We start from the raw sequence: 25744 nt of genomic DNA, 5'->3' as shown, positions 1-25744 counted from the left end.
TTATCCTGAATGCAAAATAACTTTTAATAGAACTGAAATTCGCAGTGACATCTTGGGGTCAGATACCATCCCCGGAGGATAGAATTCATGTTAGCAAATTTATGTACATTTAATTAAAGCTTTATTTAAAATTACTAGCTTTTCTAACAATTAACCTAAAAGCATTTTATTACCTAGTCCTGTCATCAGAAATGACTTCAAATTAGTAGGACTGTGTTTTGCTATTATGAATATTCAAATTGCCTTTCTAAAGTGAAATACATATTCTAAATACAAAGACTCTCTTGACAGATACAGTTGTTACCATGAAGCAGAGCTCATGTCCATCTGACTTCTGTCCACTTGAATGTAACTTGAACTTTGCACTTTTTCAGGATGTTCTTGAGGAGAGAATTTCCCTGGAAGTTCAACTGGAGCAGCTCCGACCGTTCTCTCACCTCTAAGCCGATTGCCGTTAACTGTGAACATGCCCATTCTTAAGCAGTTTTGGGTTTAGAGCCTATTTGGAAACCCAAGCATTCAGCTCACTGCTTAACTGAACATTAAATTTTATGATTTGTTTTTCCCTATATGTTCACCATTGTATTTAAGTATCTTTTATTTTTTAATTTCAATAAAAGGGTCAGAAGGACTTTCTCTGAAGAGTACATTGTGTTTGTTGGCAGGCCTCACCTTGTATTTACATGACTACATTTATTTTGACTTGAGTCTGACTTACTTCATGGTGCTTCTGATTGCATGTTGGAGTGCTGACAACCAAAGGAATTTGTCATCTGACAGCTCAGTAGCACAGACCCATTCATGTTTTGAACCTCGAAGAATAAACGCATTCTTGACATCTGTGAAGACATTTGAGAGGCGTTAATCTTTTCTTCTGTTAAAAGCATGCCAGTATTTCACTGGACCCACACTGACAATCAAAAGAGTTCTTAAAATTCAAACTTAACTAGCTAATCTTTTAAAAGCCTTCAATCAAGATTCAAAATGAGCACAAATATAATCTAGAAGTTTGTTTTCTAAACAAGAACACAAAATCTTTCAGTCCCTGTAGGAAGAACTGGAATCAATAAAAATCTTATTGGTGGCTGTAGAGGCTGAGCACTAGACCTGGGTCACCTTGGTATGAATGACCCAGCCAACTGGCCTTAGCTGAATGTCCCTATAGCCATGGCTTATGACTGCTGTGGGATAGAAACAAGAAAAGCAGCCCGTTTCCTCTACTGCCCGAGGTGCACAGCATCCTAGGAGTGAGGCTGTTGAGTCAAAAAGCAAATAAGGTCTTGTTCTGCTTTAAGCTGAGGTCTACACAGAAGCATCGCAATGGGAAATGTCGCCTCCCAGTCACCCGTCCTAACAAATGCAGGAAAGAATCTAGTTAAGCTTAAAAGATAGAAGTTACAGTATGGAATGTTAAAAATAAGCACAAGAGGTATGAGTTGGGTTTTTGTGACAGTTGTACTGAGGTTGTAAAGGAGTGTTTAGTTAGTGCCTCTGTGAGAAGTGTTAGTAACTAAATGCCATTTTAGAGAAGAAAAGGACAACCAAGAATGGAATAACTACCTAATCCTAGTAGAATGGAAGAATGATGCATGAAAGATCTGGGGCTGTATCACTGTGTATGAAGCTATAGATCCAGTCTCCAGTATTGCTAGTACTAAGGATGGACTGATGGATGGTCAGACAGGTGGACAGACACCTGAAATAATGTCTTAAGCGTGTAGCATTTTTACACAAATGTAAATCTGACAGAACCCCTCAAGATGATGTGGCCCTTGCCTACCTCTGACTAAAAGCTCCGTTTTTGTTGTCTGTGTGTTTGTCTAGTAATGCCAACTTTGTTTCTTAAGAGACGAGTTAATGAAATCCTAGTATTGATAATTATTTACAAACTGGTGAATTGTTCCTGCCTTTCCCCTATTTAGATATTTTTATACTTAAGGAGTTTGGTATAAGATAGCTTTTCTAATGAAAGGAAATACATACATTTGGAGTCTGGAATGTCTTCTATGAGCATCTTGGGAAGGGCTACTGATGTGGTGAACTGGTAGGTTGTTTTACAAGTCTTTTCAAATGGAGTATGTGATACACTCCGACTGGCAACAATAAGTACATCATTGAAGAGGAAGAGGCTAAGGTCCTGGGTCTGTTCGTAGAGTCTGTTAGAGTGGAGAGGGGAACCATTTTCACAGACATGCACCTTGTCAAACAGTTAAACACCTTTAAATTGATATGCTTATGATGAAGACCTTGTTCTACCATAGACCTTTTGTGCCATTCATGGAATCCTTGGTAAAGTGATCTTGCATCTCTCAGACCAATAATATAGGTCATCAAGGTACCTGATATACAGTGGGGTAGAATTGAAGACCCAGAAATGAACCCACACACCTGTGGTCACTTCATCTTGTACAGGAGCTAAAACCATCCAGTGGAAAAAAGACAGCATTTTCAACAAATGGTGCTGGTCCAAATGGCAGTCAGTATGTAGAAGAATGCAAATTGATCCATTCTTATTACCCTGTACAAACTTAAGTCCAAGTGGATCAAGGACCTCCACATAAAACCAGACACACTGAAACTAATAGAAGAGAAAGTGGGGAAGAGCCTCAAACACATGGGTACAGGGGAAAATTTCCTGAACAGAACACCAGTGGCTTATGCTCTAAGATAAAGACTTGATAAATGGAACCTCATAAAATTGCAAAGCTTCTGTAAGGCAAAGGAAACTGTCAACAGGATAAAGGAGCAACCAACAGATTAGGAAAAGATCTTTACCAATCCTACATCTGATAGAGGGCTGATATCCAATATATACAAAAAACAAGAAGTTAGACTTCAGAGAACCAAATAATCCTATTAAGAAATGGGGTACAGAGCTAAACAAAGAATTCTCAACTGAGAAATCTCGGGAATGGCTGAGAAGCACCTAAAGAAATGTTCAACGTCCTTAGTCATTGGGAATGCAAATCAAAACAACCCTGAGAGTCCACACCAGTCAGAATGGCTAAGATCTAAAATTCAGGTGACAGCAGATGCTGGCGAGGATGTGGAGAAAGAGGAACACTCCTCCACTGTTGGTGGAATTTCAAGCTGATACAACCACTCTGGAAATCAGTCTGGTGGTTCCTCAGAAAGTTGGACATTGTACTACCTGAAGACCCAGCTATTCAACTCCTGGGTATATACCCAAAAAAATGTTCTAACATATAATAACAATTCTACCATGTTTTCCAGAGGATGGGAAAGATTTGCCACATAACTGATAAAGAACAATTCAATTTTTTCCATATTTAAGTTTAGAAAAAATGTTTAAAATAACCATTTTTTAACAGGAAATAAGCTTACCGGGTACTATAAAGCAAAGCCTTGAAAGTTGCTTCGGTAGTCATTGTTCAGTTCCCCCTAAAAAATGGTGAGGTGAGGATGGGAAGGTCTGTACTCCTGCTGAGAACCAACTCTGAGGAGTGGGGTTTTTTCTCCAGTATTATATGGCAGGTCTTTGTATGTCTGCAAACAATAACTCAGCAGAATGGGGCAGAGCTGCTGTATTGTAAGTTCCTAACTGGTTCAGAAGGACATTGTCACTGTGGCTTGCTGTATTAGCCAGCCCAACAGACAGAGAAGCATGTTCTATGAACACACAAAACTCAGAAATCCCTGATTCATGCTTTGGAATGGAAAGGCAGCTGTACGCCATCTGCTCTATGAGCAGATTCCATCTAGTCTGCGCAAGCACTGAGATCTTCATCAAAGGGGCTTTTACAGTCCCTACAATAAGAGTCAGTTCCTAGCCAGATTTCAGTACCCCTGAATGCTTAGTAGATCCTTTTCCCAAGCATGGTTATCCTGTTAAATGACACCATAACTTTTGGTGGAAAGCCAAGAGCAAAGTATCCTTTTTAAGGTAGTAGAGCCTTCCTTGGGAATTGAGTAGCATCTTTTATTGGTCATGGCCAACTTCTGTTTGCCAGTACTACAGAGCTCTACTTCTAACTGTTATCAAGATCACAAAGAAAAATTAAACTTAAAAATTAATAAACTTAGCCAGGTGTGTAACTCATACCTAATCTCAGCATTTGGCATTTAGAAAGTAGAGGTAGGAATATCAGGAGTTTAAGGCAGTCTCAGCTTCAGTGGTAAATTTTAGGCCAGCTTGGGCATGTGAGATCTTCTCTGGTAGGTAGGTAGGTAGATAGATAGATAATAGCCAAAAAAAGGTAACACAAAAATTGTTACTTTTGAGAAAATTGTAATGTAAAAGGTCCAAGGTATATAACAAAAACTTAACTTAGCTCGTGGTGATGGTTTATGCCTTTAATCCCAGCACTTGGGAGACAAAGGCAAGTAGTTCTGAGTTCCAGGTATCATGGTCTACCTAGGGAGTTCCAGGCTAACCAGAGTTACACAGTGAGTCTGACTCTCAGAGCTAAGCCAAACACACCCAACATTGTATTCTGTGTTCACGGTAGAGCAAAGGCTGCCAAACTTCCTGGTTCTTAAATGGCCGTGACCTCATCTCTGTCCCAGAGAATACCATTTCATTGAGGACACAAACCTTTCCTCGCCCTTTGGATGACACTAACTTGCTTAGTTATTGCTACCATGTAGCTGCACACTGTGGCCTTGTAGATTCCAGACAGAACCTACCCGTTCCATGACAGTGAGCAAGTTTCTTTTATGATTTGTTTTCTGTGTTTGAGATAAGGTCTGGCTTTACACATAGCCCAGGCTGACCCTAGCCTTCCTGCCTCAGCCTTCCCAGTACAGAGAAGGCATGTGCACTACAGCCTGGCTTCAGACAACTGTCCAGTTCCCCTCCCCCACCAAGTGGTTGTAGTTGAATGTATCAAGTAAGCCACAAGGTCTTATAGCACTGCATAAATACAAGCAGGGCAGATAGGCTGGGGTGGAAATGTTTGGTGGAAATGACATTGACATTTCTTGGGTTTGATTTGCTTTAGAGAGGCAGGGTTGCAGGATACACATGGTATGATGTCTTTCGAAATACGCCTTTAATCCCAGCTCTCAGGAGCCTCCGACAGTGGATCTCTGTGATTTTGCCTGGTCTACATAATGAGTCCCAGGGCAGGCAGAGCTGCACGGCGAGATTCTTGTGTGGTGGTTTGTAAATGCTCGGCCCAGGGAGTGGCACTAATAGGTATGGCCCTGTTGGAGCAGGCGTTTCACACCCTCATTCTAGCTGCCTGGAAGCCGGTCTTCTCCTAGTGGCCTTTGGAACAAGAGGTGGGACTCTCAGCTCCTCTAGTCCAATGTCTGCCTGGGCACTGCCATGCTCCCACCTTAATGATGGACTAAACTTTTGAACCTGTAAGCCAGCCCCAATTTAATGTTGTCCTTTATAAGAGTCGACTTGGTCTAGGTGTCTGTTCATAGCAGTAAAACCCTAAGATACCTGTTTCAGGAAAATAATAATTTAGTTTTACCCTCAAACCCTCATGTATTTTTATCCCTTATCCAAATACTAAATTAACTAGTATTTGACACTAGATTTGAGAGGAAGGAGGCTCAGTTGAAGAAACACCTCTTAGAGATCCAGCTGTAAGGCATTTTCTCAATTAATGATCAATGAGGGAGGACCTAGCCTATTGTGGGTGGTGCCATCTCTGGGCTATGGTCCTAGTCTCTATTAGAAAAAGCTGAGCATGTCACGGAAGCAAGCTAGTGAGCAGCACTCCTCCATGGCCTCTGCATCAGCTCCTGCCTCCAGGATCCTGCCCTGTTTCAGTTCCTGTCCTGACTTCCTCCAGTGATGAACAGTGATGTGGAAGTATAAGCCAAATAAACCATTTCCTCTCCAACTTGCCTTTTGGTCATAATGTTTTGTGACAGCAACAGAGATCCTAACCAAGACAACTGAGAAACAGGAACAGACTGAGGTGGAAGAGGAAAGAGTACATATAAACCACAAGGCAATTGAAAACCAAACAAAGCATACATGTCATAGAAATACCAGATAAGGAAGAGAGAAAAGAACAGGAAAAATAAAAGTAAAATTGCTAAGAGGCTAGAGAGATGCTGACTCAGTGTTGGCTGTCCAGGACCCGAGTTCAACCCACATCATGGCTCAACATGGCCTGTTTCCTGTTCCGGGGCCTCCAAATACCAAACTCACCTGCATATCCAGAGGCACATGCATATAATTACATTATTTTTAATGGTTGAAGAGTTTTTCAGAACTATTGACAGCAAACTACCGGGCCAGAAAGCTCCAAAGTCAAACTTGACTCCAAAGGACAACAAAAATCTAGAGGAACATGAATAAAAACCACATTGAACTTCTCTTTGAAACCAGCCAAGCAAAAAAGAGAATGAAGTGAAACTATTGGAAGAAATAAAAACTCAGCAACTTAGAAGTCCATGGCCAGCCAAGTTTTCTTTGGACAGTTTCTCAAGCCAAAATTAAGGGAACACACTGCCAGTAGTTACATGAAGAAATAGACTGTTCAAGAAGCAATATATAAAGACTGAATACTCGTAGCCTGGATCAGCTAGCATGTCTTCTACTGAGCTCAAGTATTTAGAATTGTAGGTTGACAAGCCAGCTTCTTTCTGCCACTGAAGCACTTATCCATTGCTGCCAACTAAAAACAATGCAACAACAAAAGTGCTAAGTCAGTGAGGCGAGAGACACCACACTGGGACTTGAATTTCTCTCCATTGCCACTGATTTGCTTCTTTGAAGGGAGAGGTGTGCCAACAGCATGTGGAGGAAAATTCACAGAGAATTTCTGGGGATCAGACTCGGTTTATGAGATGAGCATTACTGCTACAGGAAAGGTCGCCGCCACCTCATTTGGCCCACTAATTCTAAATATTTGCTCCTTGAACCGTTATAGAAAAACTTGTTTGTTCTTGTTCTTAAAAAGCAACAAGAAGACTAATTTATGAACCTTGGCATCTTTCTGTCTGTTCTTACACATCTCTGGGCATTATGCAAAATAGATATGCTAAAGTCATTGTCAGTGCTATTGAACTTAAGGATAATAAAATGATTCTCTTGCTTTGGGCAGAATATTGGTGTGAGCTCCGACAATATTCGGATCTGATCTCATTAGGAAACCAATCAACCTTGAGAAAGTCTACTCTGAAGTCTTTGGTCTTGGCAGACAGTTTCCTCTCATTCTACCAAGGAGCCGTCTGTAATGCAAGCAAGGTAAAGCCCCATACATCCTCCAGAGCAATAGTTCTCAATTTTCCTAATGCTGGGACACTTTGGTACTACTTTTGCTATTATGAATCATTATGTAAATATCTGTTATGAGACCCTATGGGGGTTGGGACCTTCAGGTTGAGACCCACTGACCTAGAGGCATATGTGTGTAACTGTGATTCAGTAAAAAGGTTCTCTTGACTGCACACATGGTCAAACATGGCGCTAAATCTCAAGGGTGAGCAATAAACAAGACCGTTCATTGACTGCCTTCAAGGTCTCACAGCCTTGGTGTGGTTAACAGCTGCTCACCTTAAAGAGAAATCCATTTTCTCATCACAGCAGCGAAGTTGAACTACGTCTTGGATCCGAATCAAGTATCTGTTTGCTTCTGATAAAGTCTTTAAAATAAAAAAAAAAAAATAAGATGTATGATTATTTGAAATTCCACTAGTACAGAACTATTCATCCCAGAGCATACAGATGTTGGCTAAAACATAGTGCAGTTGTAGAAAAGCAAACCTTTTCTTAGTTTATAATACAAGCTGCCTTTAGCAGTCCAAACGGACAATAAAAAAGTTTGAGGCTGTCCAGTTTTTTAAAGCTATTGAAATATTTTGTTTGTATATACTTTCCTAGCATCAAAAACAAAGTTAGGGGGAAAAGTCTCACAAAATGAGGGGAAAAAAAAAGTGGTCTGGCCAGATGGCCCAATGGTTAAGAGAACTGGCTGTTCTTCTGAGGACCCAGACTCAATCCTCAGTATTCAATGGCAGCTCACAGCTGTCTGTAATGCCGGATCCAGGGCATTCAACGCCCCCACCCATACATGCATACACATAATATAAATAGCCTTAAAAGAGAGAGAAAGAAGCAAAGAGTTGGTGAGGTTAAGAAGTCCCTGCATTGCTTTGGCCGTGGGGATGGCTTCTGAGTGTGCAGCTGCTGTAGAGACGGTGCAGACACAGAGATGTGGAGATGTGGAAATTCAGAGATACAGCTCTGTAAGTGAGTTCTAAGAACAGTGAAAGATATGAGTGACAAGAACTTCAAGTCTCTGAAGAAAGAAGATCTCAGAAGATGGAAAGATCTCCCATACTCATGGATTGGCAGAATTAATATAGTAAAAATGGCCATCTTGCCAAAAGCAATCTACATCAAAATTCCAACTCAAGTCTTCATAGAGTTAGAAAGAGCAATTTACAAATTTATTGGGAATAGCAAAAAACCCAGGATAGCAAAAACTATTCTCAACAATGAAAAAACATCTGGGGGAAATCACTATCCCTGACCTCAAGCTGTATTACAGAGCAATGGTGATAAAAACTTGCTTGGTATTGGTACAGAGATAGGAAGATAGATCCATGGAAAAGAATTGAAGGTCCAGAAATGAACCCACACACCTATGATCACTTCATCTTTGACAAAGGAGCTAAAACCATTCAGTGGGAAAATGACAACATTTTCAACAAATCATGCTGGTTCAACTGGAGGTCAGCATGTATAAGAATTCAAATTGATCCATTCTTATCGCCCTGTACAAAGCTCAAGTCCAAGTGGATCAAAGACCTCCACATAAAACCAGATACACTGAAACTAATAGAAGAGAAAGCGGAGAAGGGCCGTGAACACATGGGCACTGGGGAAATTTTCCTGAACAGAACACCAGTGGCTTATGCTCTAAGATCAAGACTCAACACATGGGACCTCATAAAGCTGCAAAGCTTCTGTAACGTAAAGGACACTGCCAATAGGACAAAGCGGCAACCAACAGATTAGAAAAAGACCTTTACCAATCCTACATCCAATAGAGAGCTAATATCCAACATATACAAAGAAGTCAAGAAGTTAGACTCCTTTCTAGGAACTAAATAATCCTATTAAAAACAAGGTACAGAGCTAAACAAAGAATTCTCAACTGAGGAATCTCGAATGGCTGAGAAGCACCTAAAGAAATGTTTAACTTCCTTAGTCATCAGGGAAATGCAAATCAAAACAACCCTAAGATTCCACTTCATGATAGTCAGAATGGCAAATAACAAAAATTCAGGTAACAGCAGATGCTGGCGAAGATGTGGAGAAAGAGGAACACTCCTTCACTGTTGGTGGGGTTGTAAGCTGGTACAACCACTCTGGAAATCAGTCTGGCGGTTCCTCAGAAAATTGGACATAGTACTACCTGAGGACCCAGCTATTCCACTCCTGAACTTATACCCAAAAGATGCTTCAACATATAACAAGGACACATGCTCCACCATGTTCATAGCAGCCTTATTTATAACAGCCTGAAGCTGGAAAGAACCCCAGATGTCCTTCAACAGAGGAATGGATAAAGTAAATGTGGTACATTTACACAATGGAATACTACTCAGCTATTAACAACAATAATTTCAAGAAATTTTTAGTCAAATGGATGGAACTAGAAGCTATCATCTTGAGTGAAGTAACCAGTCACAAAAGAACACACATGGAATGCACTCACTGACACATGGGTATTAGCCCAAAAAGCTCGGAATACCCAAGATACAATTCATAGACCATATGAAGTTCAAGAAGAAGGAAGACCAAAATATGGATGCTTCAGTCCTTCTTAGGAGGGGGAACAAAATACTCCTGGGAGGAAATACATAGACAAAGAGTGAAGCAAAAGTGTGTTCTTTTAATTGAAAAGAGACTAAAGAAAAGGCCATCCAGAGACTGCCCCACCTGGGGATCTATTCCATATGCAGCCACCAAACCTGTTACTGTTGCTGATACCAAGAAGTGCTTGCTGACAGGAACCTGATATGGTTGTCTCCTCAGAGGCTTTGCCAGAGCCTTACTGATACAGAAAAGGCTGCTTGCAGCTAACCATCAGACTAAGCACAGGTACACCAATGGAGGAGTTAGAGAAAGAACTGAAGGAGCTGAAGGGGTTTGCAACCCCATAGGAAGAACAATATCAACCAACCAGACCTCCTAGAGCTCCCAGAGACTAAACCACCAACCAATGAGCACACAAGGAGAGACCCATGGCTCCAGTTGCATATGGAGCAGAGGATGGCATTGTCTGGCATCAATGGGAGAAGAGGCCTTTGGTCCCGTGAAGGCTCATTTCCCCAGTGTAGAGGAATGCCAAGGAGCTGAGGTGGAAGTGGGTGGTTGGGAGAGGGAGCACTTTTATGAAAGCAAGGAGGATAATGGGAGTGGGGGGAACAGGGAAAGGGGATAACATTTGGGATGGAAATACATAAAATATCCAATTAAAAATGAAAAAAAAAACCTTGCTTTTGCAGTTTAACCATCCACACTTCTCTTTCATTCATCATCTATAGGAAGCTTCTGATGAATGTCAGACACCAGAAAACAAGTCAAAGCTCACACATAGTAGGGCTCACAGTCTGTGAATAGATGGGGGTAGGGCCACATGATAGGGCTGTTCCTGGGACTATGGAACAGCAAGAAGAAAGCAGGTCCAAGCTGGAGACCAGGAAAACATAACAGGAGGGATAGTGATTCCCTTCATTATAAAACTAGTGTGTGTGTGTGTGTGTGTGTGTGTGTGTGTGTGTGTGTGTGTGTATGTGTGTATAACACAAAGACCAAAGAAGACCATCAGGTGACTTTGTTACACCATTCTGCTTTTTTCCCTTCAAACGAGATCTTTCAGTGGACCTGGAGCCGGGCTGCAGCCAGATAGTCCCAGCAATTACCTGAGATTCTTCAGATTCTTAGACTCCTTCACAGCACTGGCGTTATAGGTGTCTGCCTGTGGCCATGTCTGGCTCTTTATGTGAGTCCTGGAGACTTGAACTCAAGTTCTCATGCTTTTGGAGCAAGAGCTCTTACCCACTGAGACATCTCCACAGACTCCTGACCTAATTTTTCAAGGTTAATAGTACTTAACCAGTGAAGTAGGAAAGGAAGACAATTTCACAGAAGACAGAGTATTTTCAAAGAACAGATAGCAGGAGGCTACATTATTAGAGTGGAGGGGAGGTGTGTTTGGTAAAAGCCGGAGGAAATGGGAGTCAGAAAGATGAAGGCGATCAGTTGAGCGTACAAAGTGATGGAGGGTTAACATAGGGGTTCCAAGCATTGTGGACATTTTTCAGTTTGCTAAATCTTGCACCAAGGGCTCCATGCATCAGACAGAGATCATGCAGAACATGCAACTGGATGCTCAACTCAAAAGGAGTCATGCCAACCAAGGAGGAGCTACAGCTTTGGAAAACCCCAACCACGGGCTAGGGCCTAGCCCAGTACACTTTCTAATAATGCAGACAGCAGGGACAGGTTATAAGAAAGCCTGCCGTTCTTGGCAGTAATGGGCATCCCACAAAATTTAGGTGCCTCAGAATCTGTGTGTCTCTTTTTGCCAGTGACAAGGCCATACTCGGGATTGTGAGATGCAGGAAACACATCAGAGCACGTACCGGGCAGCCCCAGATGAGGGTCTGGACATGGGACAGCTGCTCTCTCATTTTGAGGTTTTCCTTTATCTAGAAAACAAGGTTGTATTAGGCAAAGATTATGGTATTTTTATTAATATTTTTGTGGCACCTGGTAAAGGCCTTGGCACTTTAGTAACAGCATCAATTTTCTAGGCTGGTATTTTAATAACGGCAAGTAACAAGGCTGCTCAGAAAAAGAAGCATTTGTAGGGTGTGATGCGCTGTTAACCGTCAGCCCAGTGCCTGCACAGTGTATTGAAAATAATTATGAGAGTTGTACCTGCTGAGTCGAGAAAGTACCTCGATATCGTTTTTTAAAGGGGCGGGGGAGAACTTGGAAGCAAAAGATTTTTTCCTTTGGTATATATATATATATGTGACTCAGAATGCTTGCCCAGTGTGCCTAAAAACTCTGGGTTCCTATCAAGCACCGTATTACCCAGGGGCACTAGTGAATGTCTGTAATCTCAGCCCAACACAAGGGCAACAGGAGGATCAGAAATCCAAGGTGGTCCGTGGCTATATACCAAGTTCAAGTTCATCTGGAACACAGAAAAACCTGTCTAAATGGGGGAGGGCGCTGTGACTGTACAGTCATCTGCCGACATTGTCCCACATTGTTTGGCTTGGAATAGATGCCCTTCGTGCTCAGACTGGATTATAGATCTTCCTTTAGAAGGGTGCAGGACTGAACTCAAGCGTACCACAGGAGAGGGCACCTCAGGGTCTTCCGTGAGACCGTCACTAAAGCACTGATGTCGAGGGGTGCATGTATGTATCAGCAACCCACCTGATCTATGTAGCCTTGATATTTTTTGATTTGTTCAATCGCAGTCGTCAGGCCCCCACGATCCATGTGTCCTGCAGGAGTATGGAGTCTCAGAGCATAGAGAAGGTGAATGTATTCTTCAAATCTCCGGGACGGGTACAGAAGCAGCTCGGGCAGGCTGTACGGGGCATCGGGAAGGGACCCTGATTGCTACCTGTGGGCCACGGAGGCCCATTCCTGAGCGCCCAGCTGTGATCTCCCTGGAAACTCACCTCAGCATTTGGGTACCGATGGTTTTATCGTGCCTCCTCAAGAACGCTCTAAATGCGGGTGTCCTTTCTCTACACTAAAGGCGAGAATTACATTGTCAAACTTTGCCTTGTGACACAGCCATGCGTTCCACCAGTAGCAAGGGGCCATCCACTGAGCAGTCAAAGCAAGAAGGCAACACCTCCATGTAATCTAAGTATCAATGCTGTTCATGTATCCTAATATATCAACTCCTAATTTATTTAATTATACCACAGATCTAACCATATCCACTGACTTACTCAATAGAGGGGAGCAGTAAGAGATTTATAATTAAGGTGGAGCCAGATTAGAACTAGAATAAATGGAGTACACGACCTTGTCAGGTTACCTAACTTTCTCATCTATAAAATGGGTAGAAGACCTGGCTCATGGTGCAGGGCAGAATCCCGCCTGTAAGCTGCCTGCCGTACAGTACATCCTGCGTCATTTGGGTAAGAGTGTGATTCACTGATTCACCTGGCTTCTGCCCTCATGGTTTCCAGGGTAATTTTACAGAAGAATTCCACTCCACTCAGTATCCACTTCCAATGTACTTAGTCCACCGTGAAGTGACATCCTGCCACTCAGTATGTGTACGTCTGAACAATGGCGGTGCTGCTAATGTCTGAACAATGCAGTGCTGCTAATGTCTGAACAATGCAGTGCTGCTAATGTCTGAACAATGGCGGTGCTGCTAATGTCTGAACAATGCAGTGCTGCTAATGTCTGAACAATGCAGTGCTGCTAATGTCTGAACAATGCAGTGCTGCTAATGTCTGAACAATGGCGGTGCTGCTAATGTCTGAACAATGCAGTGCTGCTAATGTCTGAACAATGGCGGTGCTGCTAATGTCTGAACAATGCAGTGCTGCTAATGTCTGAACAACAGTGGTGCTGCTAATGTCTGAACAACGGCGGTGCTGCTAATGTCTGAACAATGCAGTGCTGCTAATGTCTGAACAACGGCGGTGCTGCTAATGTCTGAACAACGGCGGTGCTGCTAATGTCTGAACAATGCAGTGCTGCTAATGTCTGAACAACGGCGGTGCTGCTAATGTCTGAACAACAGTGGTGCTGCTAATGTCTGAACAACGGCGGTGCTGCTAATGTCTGAACAATGCAGTGCTGCTAATGTCTGAACAATGCAGTGCTGCTAATGTCTGAACAATGCAGTGCTGCTAATGTCTGAACAACGGCGGTGCTGCTAATGTCTGAACAACGGCGGTGCTGCTAATGTCTGAACAATGCGGTGCTGCTAATGTCTGAACAATGCAGTGCTGCTAATGTCTGAACAACAGTGGTGCTGCTAATGTCTGAACAACGGCGGTGCTGCTAATGTCTGAGTCAAGGCTCCGCTCATCTCGAGCTCCAAGAACATTTCAGAAGCAAGCCCATGCACACCTGGGAACAATTAAAGGGTTTAAGAAGATTTCTTGGTGTTAATAATAATAATTACTATTATTATTGTTCAGCTGCCATCGCTAAGTGTACCCAGTAGCTGTATACGCTCACTATGCTAATGAGACAGCTATCAGTATTTGCCGTAGCTGTAAAGGTTCCGGTTCGTTCCTGATAACACTCTTCGATCTAATTCTTGTCCTCAAGATCGAGAGTCATGGCCAAGTTGTCCACTGAGCTGAGCTTGTGCGCCCCCGGCATTTTAGCAGCAGAGAATTCTGAGCTTCGACTTGCTTAAGCTTCCTTTTCCAGTGTCCTGCCACTGTGATGTGACATGGTCCTGTCATGCCGCCTGGCTGGCGTGGGTGAGATGTCGGCAGTGGAGAGCCGCAGTTCAAATACCGGTTCCTGAGCACTGCTGTGTGTCCACCCCTGTGTCAACCCCTATGTCAAGGTCCCTGTTCTCAAGCAGCTCAAAGAACAGGGCAGGGAGGAGGGGCCTGAGAAGGCGCAGTGGGGAAGTGGCCTTTCACATTTACCTCAGTCTGGTACAGCGTTAGGTAGAAATAGCGCAACCACTTACCTTCTCAATAGTTCTCAGAACAACTGGATAATTGTTGAAGAAATTGGTATATATGTTCAACTGGCTTCCAAACTTTATGAATAGTTCTCCCACACAGTGAGCCGGGCTCCATTCCTGTAGTCTGCCTCTTAGGTTATCTAGAAAGTCTCTACAATATGAGAAGATTGCAGCTTGAAATCGGAGTCTGAGAGAGTCTCCCAAACTTAATGAATTCACTAGTGTAGGCTTTTTGGCTTAGTCTTTTGTGGTACGACTTTATTTTGACCAGTTGAGTGCTTTACCACAGAGCAGTGTGGGTTTCACGGAACAGGATTTGGGCAGGATGAGAGAAGAGGTTGGCTGTCCAGAATCCCATCTTTGACCTTAACTCTTTGGGTCAGAATCCAGCTTCCCTCAATAGAACCATTTCTGACAGTTCCACCCTCCCCACCCTCAGAGAGCCAGGGCTGTGGACATTCTCACAGTTCTGAGGAGGATGGCAGCTTGCCAAGAACCTTAACTTACACACAGGAAGTCTACAGACAGAACTAAGATGACCTTCTTAGCTAATCAAGGTCATGAAAAAGGAAAGACGTGTCATCAGCGTCATCACTGAGTAAGAGCTGGGCCCAGAGACGTAGCAAACTATCTTTCCAGATCTGTGGACAGTGGCTCACCTCGCTCTATGGGAGGTGGAAACCATTGCTTTTCTCAATCTCTCAACAGATGTAGGAAACCCACAATGGAAAAGCTGAGTAACTGTTGGTCCTTTCGCTCCTGGGCATTACTGTCTCTTTCCCATGGACTTTTGTGTGAGCAGATTATTGAGTACAGAATGCTTAGACACTGGATTATTTTTCTCTCACATATTGTAACCTGGGATGGCACTGGAAGTCATATGCTGGTTGTGGCTGTTAAGTGACATGCAAAGGAGCCTCTCTGCTCTTCCAGGTAATGGTATCCCCAAGAAGAGAGGGAACTGCTGGGCCACAGGGGCTTTTGAAACAAGGTGTGTTCTTCCCCTCACTTGGGGGAGGACTGTTTTTTTAAAGAATCCATCCTTAGGGCTTACCTGTTGAGATTTAAAATGTGCAGAGTGTCGGAAAAAATGATGTGGATGTTGGCGGCACTGAGAATGGCTCTGTTTGAGGAGAGTGCTGCCTGCAGGGGCCTGGCGTACACATCCCTCACAATCCCCAGCATCTGCACGTACCGCCTCTCGCTCTGTACAAGCTCCCTCACCACCTGGGTTCGTTGCTCTACTGAGTTCATCTGGAGCTTTCTCTCCTGCAGAAACATCAGGAAATCGTGATAAATTTAACGACCGAGGCCCTCAGCACGGGGCAAGATGTCTGAGGAGGTAGGAGAGACAAGATCCGTAAGAGGGACTGTCTTAAGGGAAGACGGCACCATATAGATCTAGATGAAGCTACCTTGGAGTTTAATGAGCTGCTAGTACCCCACCCCCCCACTCCACCCACACGTACTCTGAGTGTCTTCTGTCCTATTTCTCCCTTGTCCTCTGGATGGCATAAGAAACTGTATATGGACCACCCGATGCATGTGTGCAAATGTACTACCTCCGTCCACCCAGATAGCTAGAGATGTCGACATCAGAGAGGGTGAGACTACCCCCTGTAAAACCTCCCTTCCTGGGAGTTGCAGGGCCATTCAGTCAGCTCCTGCCTTTATCCCAGAAGTGATTTTACACTCGCTCAGCTAACCAAACAGCATTTTCATCTGCATAGGTAGGGAAACTAAGGAGGAGGGAGACCCTATAGAACAACCAGCAGTCTCAACTACCCCTGACCCCTGAGATTGTCAGACACTGAGCCACCAACCAGGCAGCATACAGTAGCTGGTCCAAGGCCCCCAACACATATACGGCAGAGGACTGGCTGGTCTGACCTCAGTGGGAGAAGATGCACCCAACCCTCAAGAGACTTGAGGCCCTAGGGAGTGTGGAGGCCTGGTGTGGGGGTGGGGGGGGACATCCTCTTGAAGATAGGGGTGGGGGTAGGAATGAGATGAGGGTCTGTGGGGGGATGGTCCAAGAGGATTCAAGTCCTTCCATGGACAAAAGTCATTAAAAAAAATAATCCTATCACTCAAAGGCTTTGACAGTTGCGACAGTTGCTACCATTTGTGATGGTGTTCCTTGCTGATTCCTAGTGATCATTTGTTTAGAGAGTGAGAAAGCATGTCCTAAGACCACGTGAGCCCTGGACCAGCCTGGGTGTGATAGACTGTAAAGATCTCTGAGCGACCATCCTTAGGGAACCCACTTACTGTCTCTCACTTGGGTGTTCACGTTTAAAACTGTGGAGACTAACACCAACTTTGCAGTCTTTAGAAAACGATAGGTAAACAAATGTGAAACCATGTTGACTATTCCAAATGGTACGTGCGTGCTGTGCATTTCAGAGGCTGGAACATCCTCGGCATGTGTGGCACCCCACTCTGAAGGCTGTCCTTCAACCACTTGCATGTATTGACTACAGTTGGCTTCCGAAGTTAGGTTGTAAGTGGGTGGGACAACTAAAAACTGCACATGAATCCTGGCCCACAACTCAAATAGAAGCCCCCTGCTCTGCCAGAGGCCACACCAGTATCCAGAAGAATCCCAGGGAAGATCCCACCCACAGACATGCAGCACTTCCTCACACCCCACTCAGCTTTTCCCTAACAGTATCCTCTCCCCTCATCTCCTAGCCAACAGCTATGATACACAGAACCCCAAGTAAGACCCCACCAGCCATCAGCCACACTCCACAGAGCCCAGTTCCCCCCCCCCAAGTCCCTGGGCCCATTGTCACTACATACTGGCTCACAACTCCAGCAGAAGCACCCTGCTCTACCAGAGGCCACATGGATACTGAGAACCCCAAAGACTATGTTACTTTTCAGAACCATAGAACCCAGAACCCAGAGGCAACACAGACACCCCCAACCGCAAAGGTTACACAGGCCATCAAAACTCTAGTAGAGACACCCTACTGGACCAGAGGACACGCTAGTCACCAGAACCACAGGCCACTCAGGCCAGAAGACCTGAAAGAAAATGGAAACCATGGGGAAAAACATCCATCCAACAAAGATAAACTCAGAAATGGGCACCGAAACCCATAATTACACCAAACTCAGATGCCTAGAGAGCAACACAAGAGCAAAACCAACAACAGCCAGGGTACTATGCACCACCAGAGCCCGGCTATGCCATGGCAGCAAGCCCTGGATAGCCGAAGGGCAAGATAATGAACTCAAAACCAATTTTATGAAGATGATAGAGACCCTGAAAAAGGAAATGAATAAATCCTTTAAAGAATGCCAAGACAAACTGGTGATGGAAATAAAATGGTTCAAGGCCTGGAAATAGGAATAAAAGCAATAAAGAAAACACAGACTGCGGGGATCCTGGAGATGGAAAACCCAAGTAAGCAAACAGGAACTGCAGATGCAAATATCAGTAATGGAAAGCAAGAGACCGAAGAGAGAATCTTCCAGGCATGTAAGATACGACAGAGGAAATTGATACATCGGTCAAAGAAAATATTACATCTAAACTTTTTTCACACAAAACCACCAAAAAATCTGGGGCACTATGAAAAGAAACTAAGAATAAAAGAAGAAGGAGAAGAATACCAGCTATAGGATATAGTAAATATATTTTACAAACTCATAGAAGAAAATTTCCTAACCTTAAGAAGGACATGCCTATAGAGAGATATACAGAACACCAAATAGATAGTTGAGAAAATGCCTTACAGCTGGATCTCATGGAGGCATTTCTTCAATTGAGTCTCCTTTCTCTGTGATAACTCCAGCTTGTGTCAAGTTGACACAAAACTAGCCAGTACACTTCCCAAGAAGATTTTAAAATCCAGAATGGCCTGGGAAGATGTCTTGCAGACTCTAACAGACTACAGACACCAGACAGGACTTCTATACCCAGCAAAACTTACAGTCACCATAAATGGAGAAAACATGATATTTCATGACAAAGTCAAATTTAAACCCAGCCCTGCAGAAGGTAATAGAAGTAAACCTCCATAACAAGTAGGGTAAGTAAACCCACAAAAACACAGGGAATAAATAATCTTGCACCAGAAAAACAAGAGAAGGAAGCACGTGCACACACACATGTACACCCACCATACACAACAAACAGCAACAACAACAAAATAACAGAAATTAACAACCAATGGTCATTGTTGTCTCTCAGTATCAGTTGACTCAATCCCACCACCATCAAAAGACACAGGCTAACAAAATGGATTAAAAAACAGGATTTATTTTTCTGCTGCATAGAAGAAACATACCTAAACATCAAAAAAAACAAAACAAAAAAACTCTGACATTACCTCAGCATAAAGAGGTAGAAAAGAGATTTTCCAAGAAAATGGACCCAAGAAACAATTCTACTACCCAATAATATAGACTCTCAACCAAAATGTATCAAAAGAGATGAGAAAGGACACTTTATCAAAGGAAAAATTCACCAAGATGATATCTCAATTCTAAACATCTATGCCACAAATAGAAGAGCAGCCACATCTGTAAAAAAAAAAAAACATAAATAAAACTTAAATCATACACTGAGCTCTCTGCTCCTCCCTGTTCTATTTCTACAGACAGCGGCTTCTTTTCATGCAGTGCCAGCCTCGTCCCTTAGACAAGATGGCGAAGGTCGGTGTGAACGGATTTGGCCGTATTGGGCGCTTGGTTACCAGGGCTGCCTTCTGCTCAGGACCTGGCGAAGTGGAGATTGTCGCCATCAACGACCCCTTCATTGACCTCAACTACATGGTCTACATGTTCCAGTATGACTCTACCCATGGCAAATTCAATGGCACAGTCAAGGCTGAGAATGAGAAGCTTGTCATCAATGGGGAGCCCATCATCATCCTCCAGGAGTGAGATCCCACTAACATCAAATGGGCTGATGCTGGTGCTGAGTATGTTGTGGAATCTACTGGTGTCTTCACCACTATGGAGAAGGTCAGGGCCCACTTGAAGGGTGGAGCCAAAAGGGTCATCATCTCAGTCCGCCCCTTCAGCCGATGCCCCCATGTTTGTGATGAGTGTGAACCATGAGAAATATGACAATTCCCTCAAGATTGTCAGCAATGCATCCTGAACCACCAACTGCTTAGCCCCCCTGGCTAAGGTCATCTATGACAACTTTGGCATTGTGGAAGGGCCCATGACCACGGTTCATGCCATCACTGCCACTCAGAAGACTGTGGATGGCCCCTCTGGAAAGTTGTGGTGTTATGGCTGTGGGGCAGCCCAGAACATCATCCCTGCACCCACTGGTGCTGCCAAGGCTGTGGGTAAGTTCATCCCAGAGCTGAATGGGAAACTCATTGGCATGGCATTCTGTGTCCCTACCCCCAATGTATCTGTTGTGGATTTGAAATGCTGCCTAGAGAAGCTTGCCAAGTATGATGACATCAAGAAGGTGGTGAGGCAGCCATCTGAGGGCCCACTAAAGGGCATCCTGGGCTACACTGAGGACCAGGTTGTCTCCTGTGACTTCAACAGCAACTCTCACTCTTCCCCCTTTGATGCTGGGGCTGGCATTGCTCTCAGTGACAACTTCGTGAAGCTCATTTCCTGGTATGACAATGAATATGGCTACAGCAATATGGTAGTAGTGGACCTCATGGCCTACATGGCCTCTAAGGAGTAAGAAACCCTGGAACCCACCCCCTAGCAAGGACACTGAGAGCAAGAGAGAGGCCCTCAGTTGCTGAGGAGTCCCATCCCAATGGCCCCAAACACTGAGAATCTCCCTCATGATTTCCATCCCAGACCCCCATAATAATAGGGGCCTAGGGAGCCCTCCCTACTCTCTTGAATACCATCAATAAAGTTCTGCTTCACCCCCCCAAATCACACACTGAACCTCATACATTACTAGTGTGAGTCTTCAATATCCCACTCTCACCACTGGATAGTCACACAGATAATAAACATAGAAATAATAATGGAGCTAGCAGACATTATGAATTCAACAGACCGAATAGATACCTACAGAGCATTTCACCCAAACACAAAAGAATATATCTTCTCAGAACCTCATAGAACTTTCTCCAAAATACACCATCACACAGAAAGTCTCCACAGACACAAGAAAATTCAAATAACCCCCTGTATCCTATCAGACCACCACAAATCAAAGCTGGATTTCAACAACAGAAACAGAAAGACTACAAATTCTTGAAAACGGAATAACTCACTATGGAATGAACACAGGGTCAAAGCAGAAATAAAGAAATTAAAGACTTCTCAGAAAATGAATTCACAACATACCCAAACTTACGGGACACAATGAATGCAGTACTAAGAGAAAGGTTCAAAGAACCAAGTGTTGCAGTAAATATTAGAAATGGAAAGGCATATATCTTTATTGGCCCTGAGGTCTCACTCGAGGGAGCCGCTTCTACTCTATGCTCCATCCAAGCTGCCCTCTCCACACGATTCCCTTCCCAGGCAGTTCACTCCGTCTGCCCTTTTCTTTCCTCCACTGCCCATCACAAACATGACTCAAAGCCCAGTAACTTTTCAAACAGGTTTATATATTAGATTCTTGATCCACAATCCCTCTACACAATAAGATTACATCCAATAGACAAAGATACAAATTGCCCTTCTGTATGAGATAAAAGATCTATAAAATCCTTAAATGTTCATAGCTACTTAACACCAATAAAGTCTACCTAGATCCAATTCATCCTTCTTGACATCTATCTCAGTCCCTCTCCCTTGGTCCTCCCCTGTCCTCTGACCTCTGACCCTCTCTCTCCACCTCCCTTCCCTGCCCAATCACCAGTTCTCACCTTTATTTTACTAATTAAAATGGGAAGGTTCTGATGAAATCACCTTCATGAGGACATGACTAGGCAGTCCTTCTTGGGGAAGTGGAATTAATATCAAAATTACAAACGGCTGCAGGACCATCTACAACCAAGTACCTTCATAAAGAAATTGGAAAGATCTCATAATAGCAACTTAACAGCACACCTGAGAGCTCTAGAACAAAAAGAGGCAAACACACCCAAGAAGACTAGACTGCAAGAAATATTAAAACTTAGTGAAGACTGTCTACTAAAATTGAAACAGAACAATCCAGAGAATCAATGAAACAAGGAGTTGGCTCTTCGAGAAAATCAACAGGATAAATAAACCCTCTAAACTAAAAGACACAGAGAGAATATCCAAAATAACAAGATCAGAAATGAAAAGAGACATAGCAAGAGACAAAGAGGAAATTATAAAAATTATTAGGTAATACATCAAAAATCTGTACTCCACAAAATTCAAAATCTAAATGAAATGGACAATTTTCTTGATAGATAACATTTACTAAAGTTAAATCAAGATCAGGTAACCAATTAAATATTCCTATAACACCTAAGGAAATATAAGCAGTCATTAAAAGTCTTCTAACCAATAACAAAAACCAAACAGACTTTTAAAGAAGAGCTAATGCTAATACTTCTCAAATTATTCAACAAAATAGAAACAAAAGGAACATTGACAATTCACTGTATGAGTCCAGAGTCAGCCGGATACACAAACTATCCACAAAGAAAGAGAATTATAAACCAATTTTCCTCATGAACACTGATGCAAAAATACTCAATAAAATACTCAAAAACCAAATCTAAGAACACATCAAAAAGATCATCCACCATAATCAAGTAGGCTTCATTTCAGAAATGCATGGGTGGGTCAACATACTAGAAATCTATCAATGTGATCCAACATCTAAACAACAATAATTAAAAAAAAACACATGATCATCTCATTAGATACTGAAAAAGCCTTTGACAAAAATCTAACACCTCTTCAAGTTAAAAGTATTGGAGAGATAGACCAGTGATACAAGGGACAAATCTAATCATAATAAAGCAATTTATAGCAAGCTAATAACATCAAATTAAATGAAGAGAAATTCAGGAACAAGACAAGGTTGCCCACCCTGTTTATTCAATATAGATTTGAAATTTTAGCTCGAGCTATAAGGCAACTTAAGGAGATCAATGAGTTGCAAACTGGAACGGTGTATGACAGGTACCTGTGAGGTCAAGAACACAAGAAAATCCACAGCATCTACCAACCTGGGCTCATAGGGTTTCTCAGAGACTGAATGGACAACCATGAGCCTGCATGTGTCTGACTTGGACCCTCTGCATAAGTGTTTCGGTTGATAAGTGCTTTGATTATGTAATTTGGTCTCCTTATGGGACTCCTAACAGAGAAACAGGGGCTATCTCTGTCTCTTTTGCCTCCTTTTAGGATCCTTTTCTTCCTACAGACTGCCCTGAACAGCTTAGGGTTTATGCCTAGTCTTATTGCAGCTTGATATGCCATGTTTGGTTGACATCCCTGGGAGGCCTCCCCTTTTCTGAAGGGAAATGAAGGAGAAGTAGTCTGGGGGAGAGGGGAGGGAAGGGAGGGACTAGAAGGAGGGAAGGGACAATGTGGTCAGTATTTACCCCTGAGAGAAGACATTTTTAAAAACCTGAAAACCTCATACACATCTGTCATTCCTTTAAATGATACTCTGTCATAAAAAGTCATGGGGTCACGTCTCACATTGCTCCCCTCCCCCATCTTCATTATTTAAATCAACTTCTTTTGAGTTTACATCATAGTTACTGGGGGCGGGGGGGGGGGGAATCTAACAATTGGATTTTCCAGTACATTTCCGTAGTTGGTGGGCTGTTCCTTTCTTTGAGGGATGTTTCCACGGAAAACAGCTAACCAGGGTAAATAAAGAACTAACCAAGGTAAATAAAGAAGTAACCAGAGTAAATAAAGACCTAACCAGGGGAAAAATAAAGACTCTTCCATATTAGCAACAACACTGAGCAGACCCTAGTTGGTAACAGGTGTCTTACCAGCTTAACCAGAACTTCCATGTTCAGGTCGCTTTGGCTTGGGCGTGACTTCATGTCCTGAGAATTGTCTTCTGTGGCGCTTCTTTCCTGAAGATTAAATGGGACTTGGTTACCTGGAGGTGGGTCTTATAGTCCCTGAAAACCCATCCAGCCCTCTGCCCAAGTGAGCACTGGGGTGTTTCTCTCTTAAACTAAGATTTACATTTTTAATAAATTAGATCAATGATTCTCAACCTGTGTGGGGGTCATGACCCTCAACAGGGGGTATTGCCGCATATCTTGTGTATTTGGATTTTTTTACATTATGATTCCTGAAAGTAGCAAAATGACAGTTATGAAGCAGCAATGAAATGATTTTATACAGCACAAGGAACCATATTAAAGAGATGCAGCTTTAGGGAGGCTGAGGACCACCGCCTTAGGGGTTTGGAAGATGGCTCAGTGGTAAAAGTGCCCACCTGTCATGCCGGCCCTAGGAGGCAGACATAGAAGAATCCCTGGAGTTTGCTGTTCAGCCAATCTAACCAAAACAGCAAGTTCCAGGTTCAGTGAGAGATTCTGCCTCTCCCCCACCCCCCCCCGAAAAATAGATAGTAGAGTGACTCTGGTCTCCACACTTGCACATGTACACATACTTGTGTGCATATACATTTGTGTACATACAAAACTAAAAAATAAAAATATAGTCTTTAGCTTCCTCTAGTTTCTTCTTACCTGAAAGGTGGGGTGGGTGTTGGGATTCTGTAAACTCACCCCACAGTAACCTGGCAACAGCCAGGTATGCTCCACCCCAGTTACCTGACACAGTTAGGCTGTGTGCCCCCTCCTCTCTCTCTTGCTCTCTTAGCCTCTTGCTTGGTCTTCCCCCCCTTCCCGCCCTCCTTTCCCCATCCCTCCCCCCATTCACGCTGATGGCTGGCCTCTACTTCTCTACTCCCCTCTTCTCTCTCTGCATCTACCACCCTCTTAACTCCCCCATGCCCTGAGTAACTCTATTCTGTACTATACCTGTGGCTGGCCCCTCAGGAGGAAGGGATTCTCAACATGGGTCCCCCAGAGGCATCTCCCTTGCCCCCAGGCCTCACTGCACCTCCATGGGCCATACACAACCCCTCTCTCTCTCTCTCTCTCTCTCTCTCTCTCTCTCTCTCTCTCTCTCTCTCTCTCTCTCTCTCTTCATCTTTTCCCTAACGGTGGGGATAGGGATCTTACCCTCCAGGGCTCCTCTCAAGCTCGAAAGCAGCTAAGCACTCCTGAGAGTGAACTTGGCCTATACTGTGCTTTTTTTGCTTCCCAGCTGCCCATAAGGAGCTAATCTCACATTTGAGATGCTAGAAAGAACAGTCTCTAACACTTTATAAAATTCACCCCTCTTTTCAACTCACGATAAGGTGTCATAAAAACATCCCACATGCTCTTCCAAGGTTTGTCGATTTTTCACATTTAAATATGGCCTTTTCCCTCCATACTGTATGTTGTAGCCTGCCTATAAATTAGGACATCAAACTTTTTAAGTCTCCTGGTTATCTGGGCAGCATCCCAGAGGCCCCTTTACCAGCAGAACAATAGCCCTGTGTTCCTGTTGGGAGAATAATACAGCAGTAAGGTCTGCAGCTCTCTCCCTGCTTAAAAGTCACACTCTTAGTGGGGACCCCCTGCTGTCCTTGGAAGGGGCCAGATGACAGACATCACCCTGTTTGAGAATTTGCTTGTTTTGTTTCTTTGAGACAAGAGTCTCCAGTACCCTAGATTCTTCTTAAAATTGCTCTCTAAGGCTGACCTTGAATTCCTGATCCTTCCAGCACCTCCGCCAGGCTATGCTGGCTCATGCCTGGCTATAAACATCAATTTGCAACCAAGACTCCTTTTACCTCACCAGAAGAAAAAGGGTGTTCTGTAGCAGCCGTTCATTTACCATCTGTCAGGCCCAAAGGAAACTCCCGGTTCCCCAAACTCCAAAAGGTGGTCCATATATACAGAAATGGGCTCGACCTGGGCCATAGGAGGGTTTCTGGCAGCTAGATAAAAGCCAGCATTCCTCAGAAACTTGTAAATCTGGTTTCTATCTGCCAAGAGGAGTCATTCCCAGACCCTCTGGCATAAGGGACATATGACTACCTATGGTGCCTATCAACATATCAAAGCACATGCCGGCCCCAGGCTCCCCTGTATCACAAGTTTCTGTTACACATTTCAGTGCAGGCAGCAGGC

General features: G+C 43.5%; 2 protein-coding genes and 1 pseudogene across 7 annotated transcripts in view; 2 read left to right on the top strand and 1 right to left on the bottom strand.

Annotated features, from left to right (window-relative positions):
- REPS1 (RALBP1 associated Eps domain containing 1) overlaps positions 1 to 648 on the top strand; it is a 63355-nt gene extending 62707 nt beyond the window's left edge. For all 4 annotated transcript variants that reach the window (XM_080941589.1, XM_080941588.1, XM_080941591.1 and 1 more), the window contains one exon: positions 375 to 648. In XM_080941589.1, coding sequence (XP_080797715.1) covers positions 375 to 443 — 69 coding nt within the window. In that variant the 3' untranslated portion in view covers positions 444 to 648. The remainder of the gene's footprint in view (positions 1 to 374) is intronic.
- Positions 649 to 714: 66 nt separating this feature from the next.
- Positions 715 to 25744, bottom strand: part of ECT2L (epithelial cell transforming 2 like) — a gene marked incomplete at both ends in the record, with an annotated part of 78635 nt that continues 53605 nt past the window's right edge. For both annotated transcript variants that reach the window (XM_080941993.1, XM_080941994.1), the window contains 9 exons: positions 715 to 839; positions 1984 to 2156; positions 7484 to 7572; positions 11587 to 11652; positions 12395 to 12551; positions 12646 to 12719; positions 14646 to 14793; positions 15697 to 15911; positions 23534 to 23620. In XM_080941993.1, the coding sequence (XP_080798119.1) occupies positions 715 to 839; positions 1984 to 2156; positions 7484 to 7572; positions 11587 to 11652; positions 12395 to 12551; positions 12646 to 12719; positions 14646 to 14793; positions 15697 to 15911; positions 23534 to 23620 (1134 nt within the window). The remainder of the gene's footprint in view (positions 840 to 1983; positions 2157 to 7483; positions 7573 to 11586; positions 11653 to 12394; positions 12552 to 12645; positions 12720 to 14645; positions 14794 to 15696; positions 15912 to 23533; positions 23621 to 25744) is intronic.
- On the top strand, positions 19302 to 20316 carry LOC308440059 (glyceraldehyde-3-phosphate dehydrogenase-like; annotated as a pseudogene). Its single transcript has one exon. The product of its transcript is annotated as a glyceraldehyde-3-phosphate dehydrogenase-like (transcript).

Source organism: Micromys minutus (genome assembly GCF_963924665.1).
Source record: "Micromys minutus genome assembly, chromosome: 30".
Taxonomy (NCBI): domain Eukaryota; kingdom Metazoa; phylum Chordata; class Mammalia; order Rodentia; family Muridae; genus Micromys; species Micromys minutus.
The sequence above is the reverse complement of the archived record's forward strand: the minus strand, read 5'-3'. Positions and strand labels throughout refer to the sequence as shown.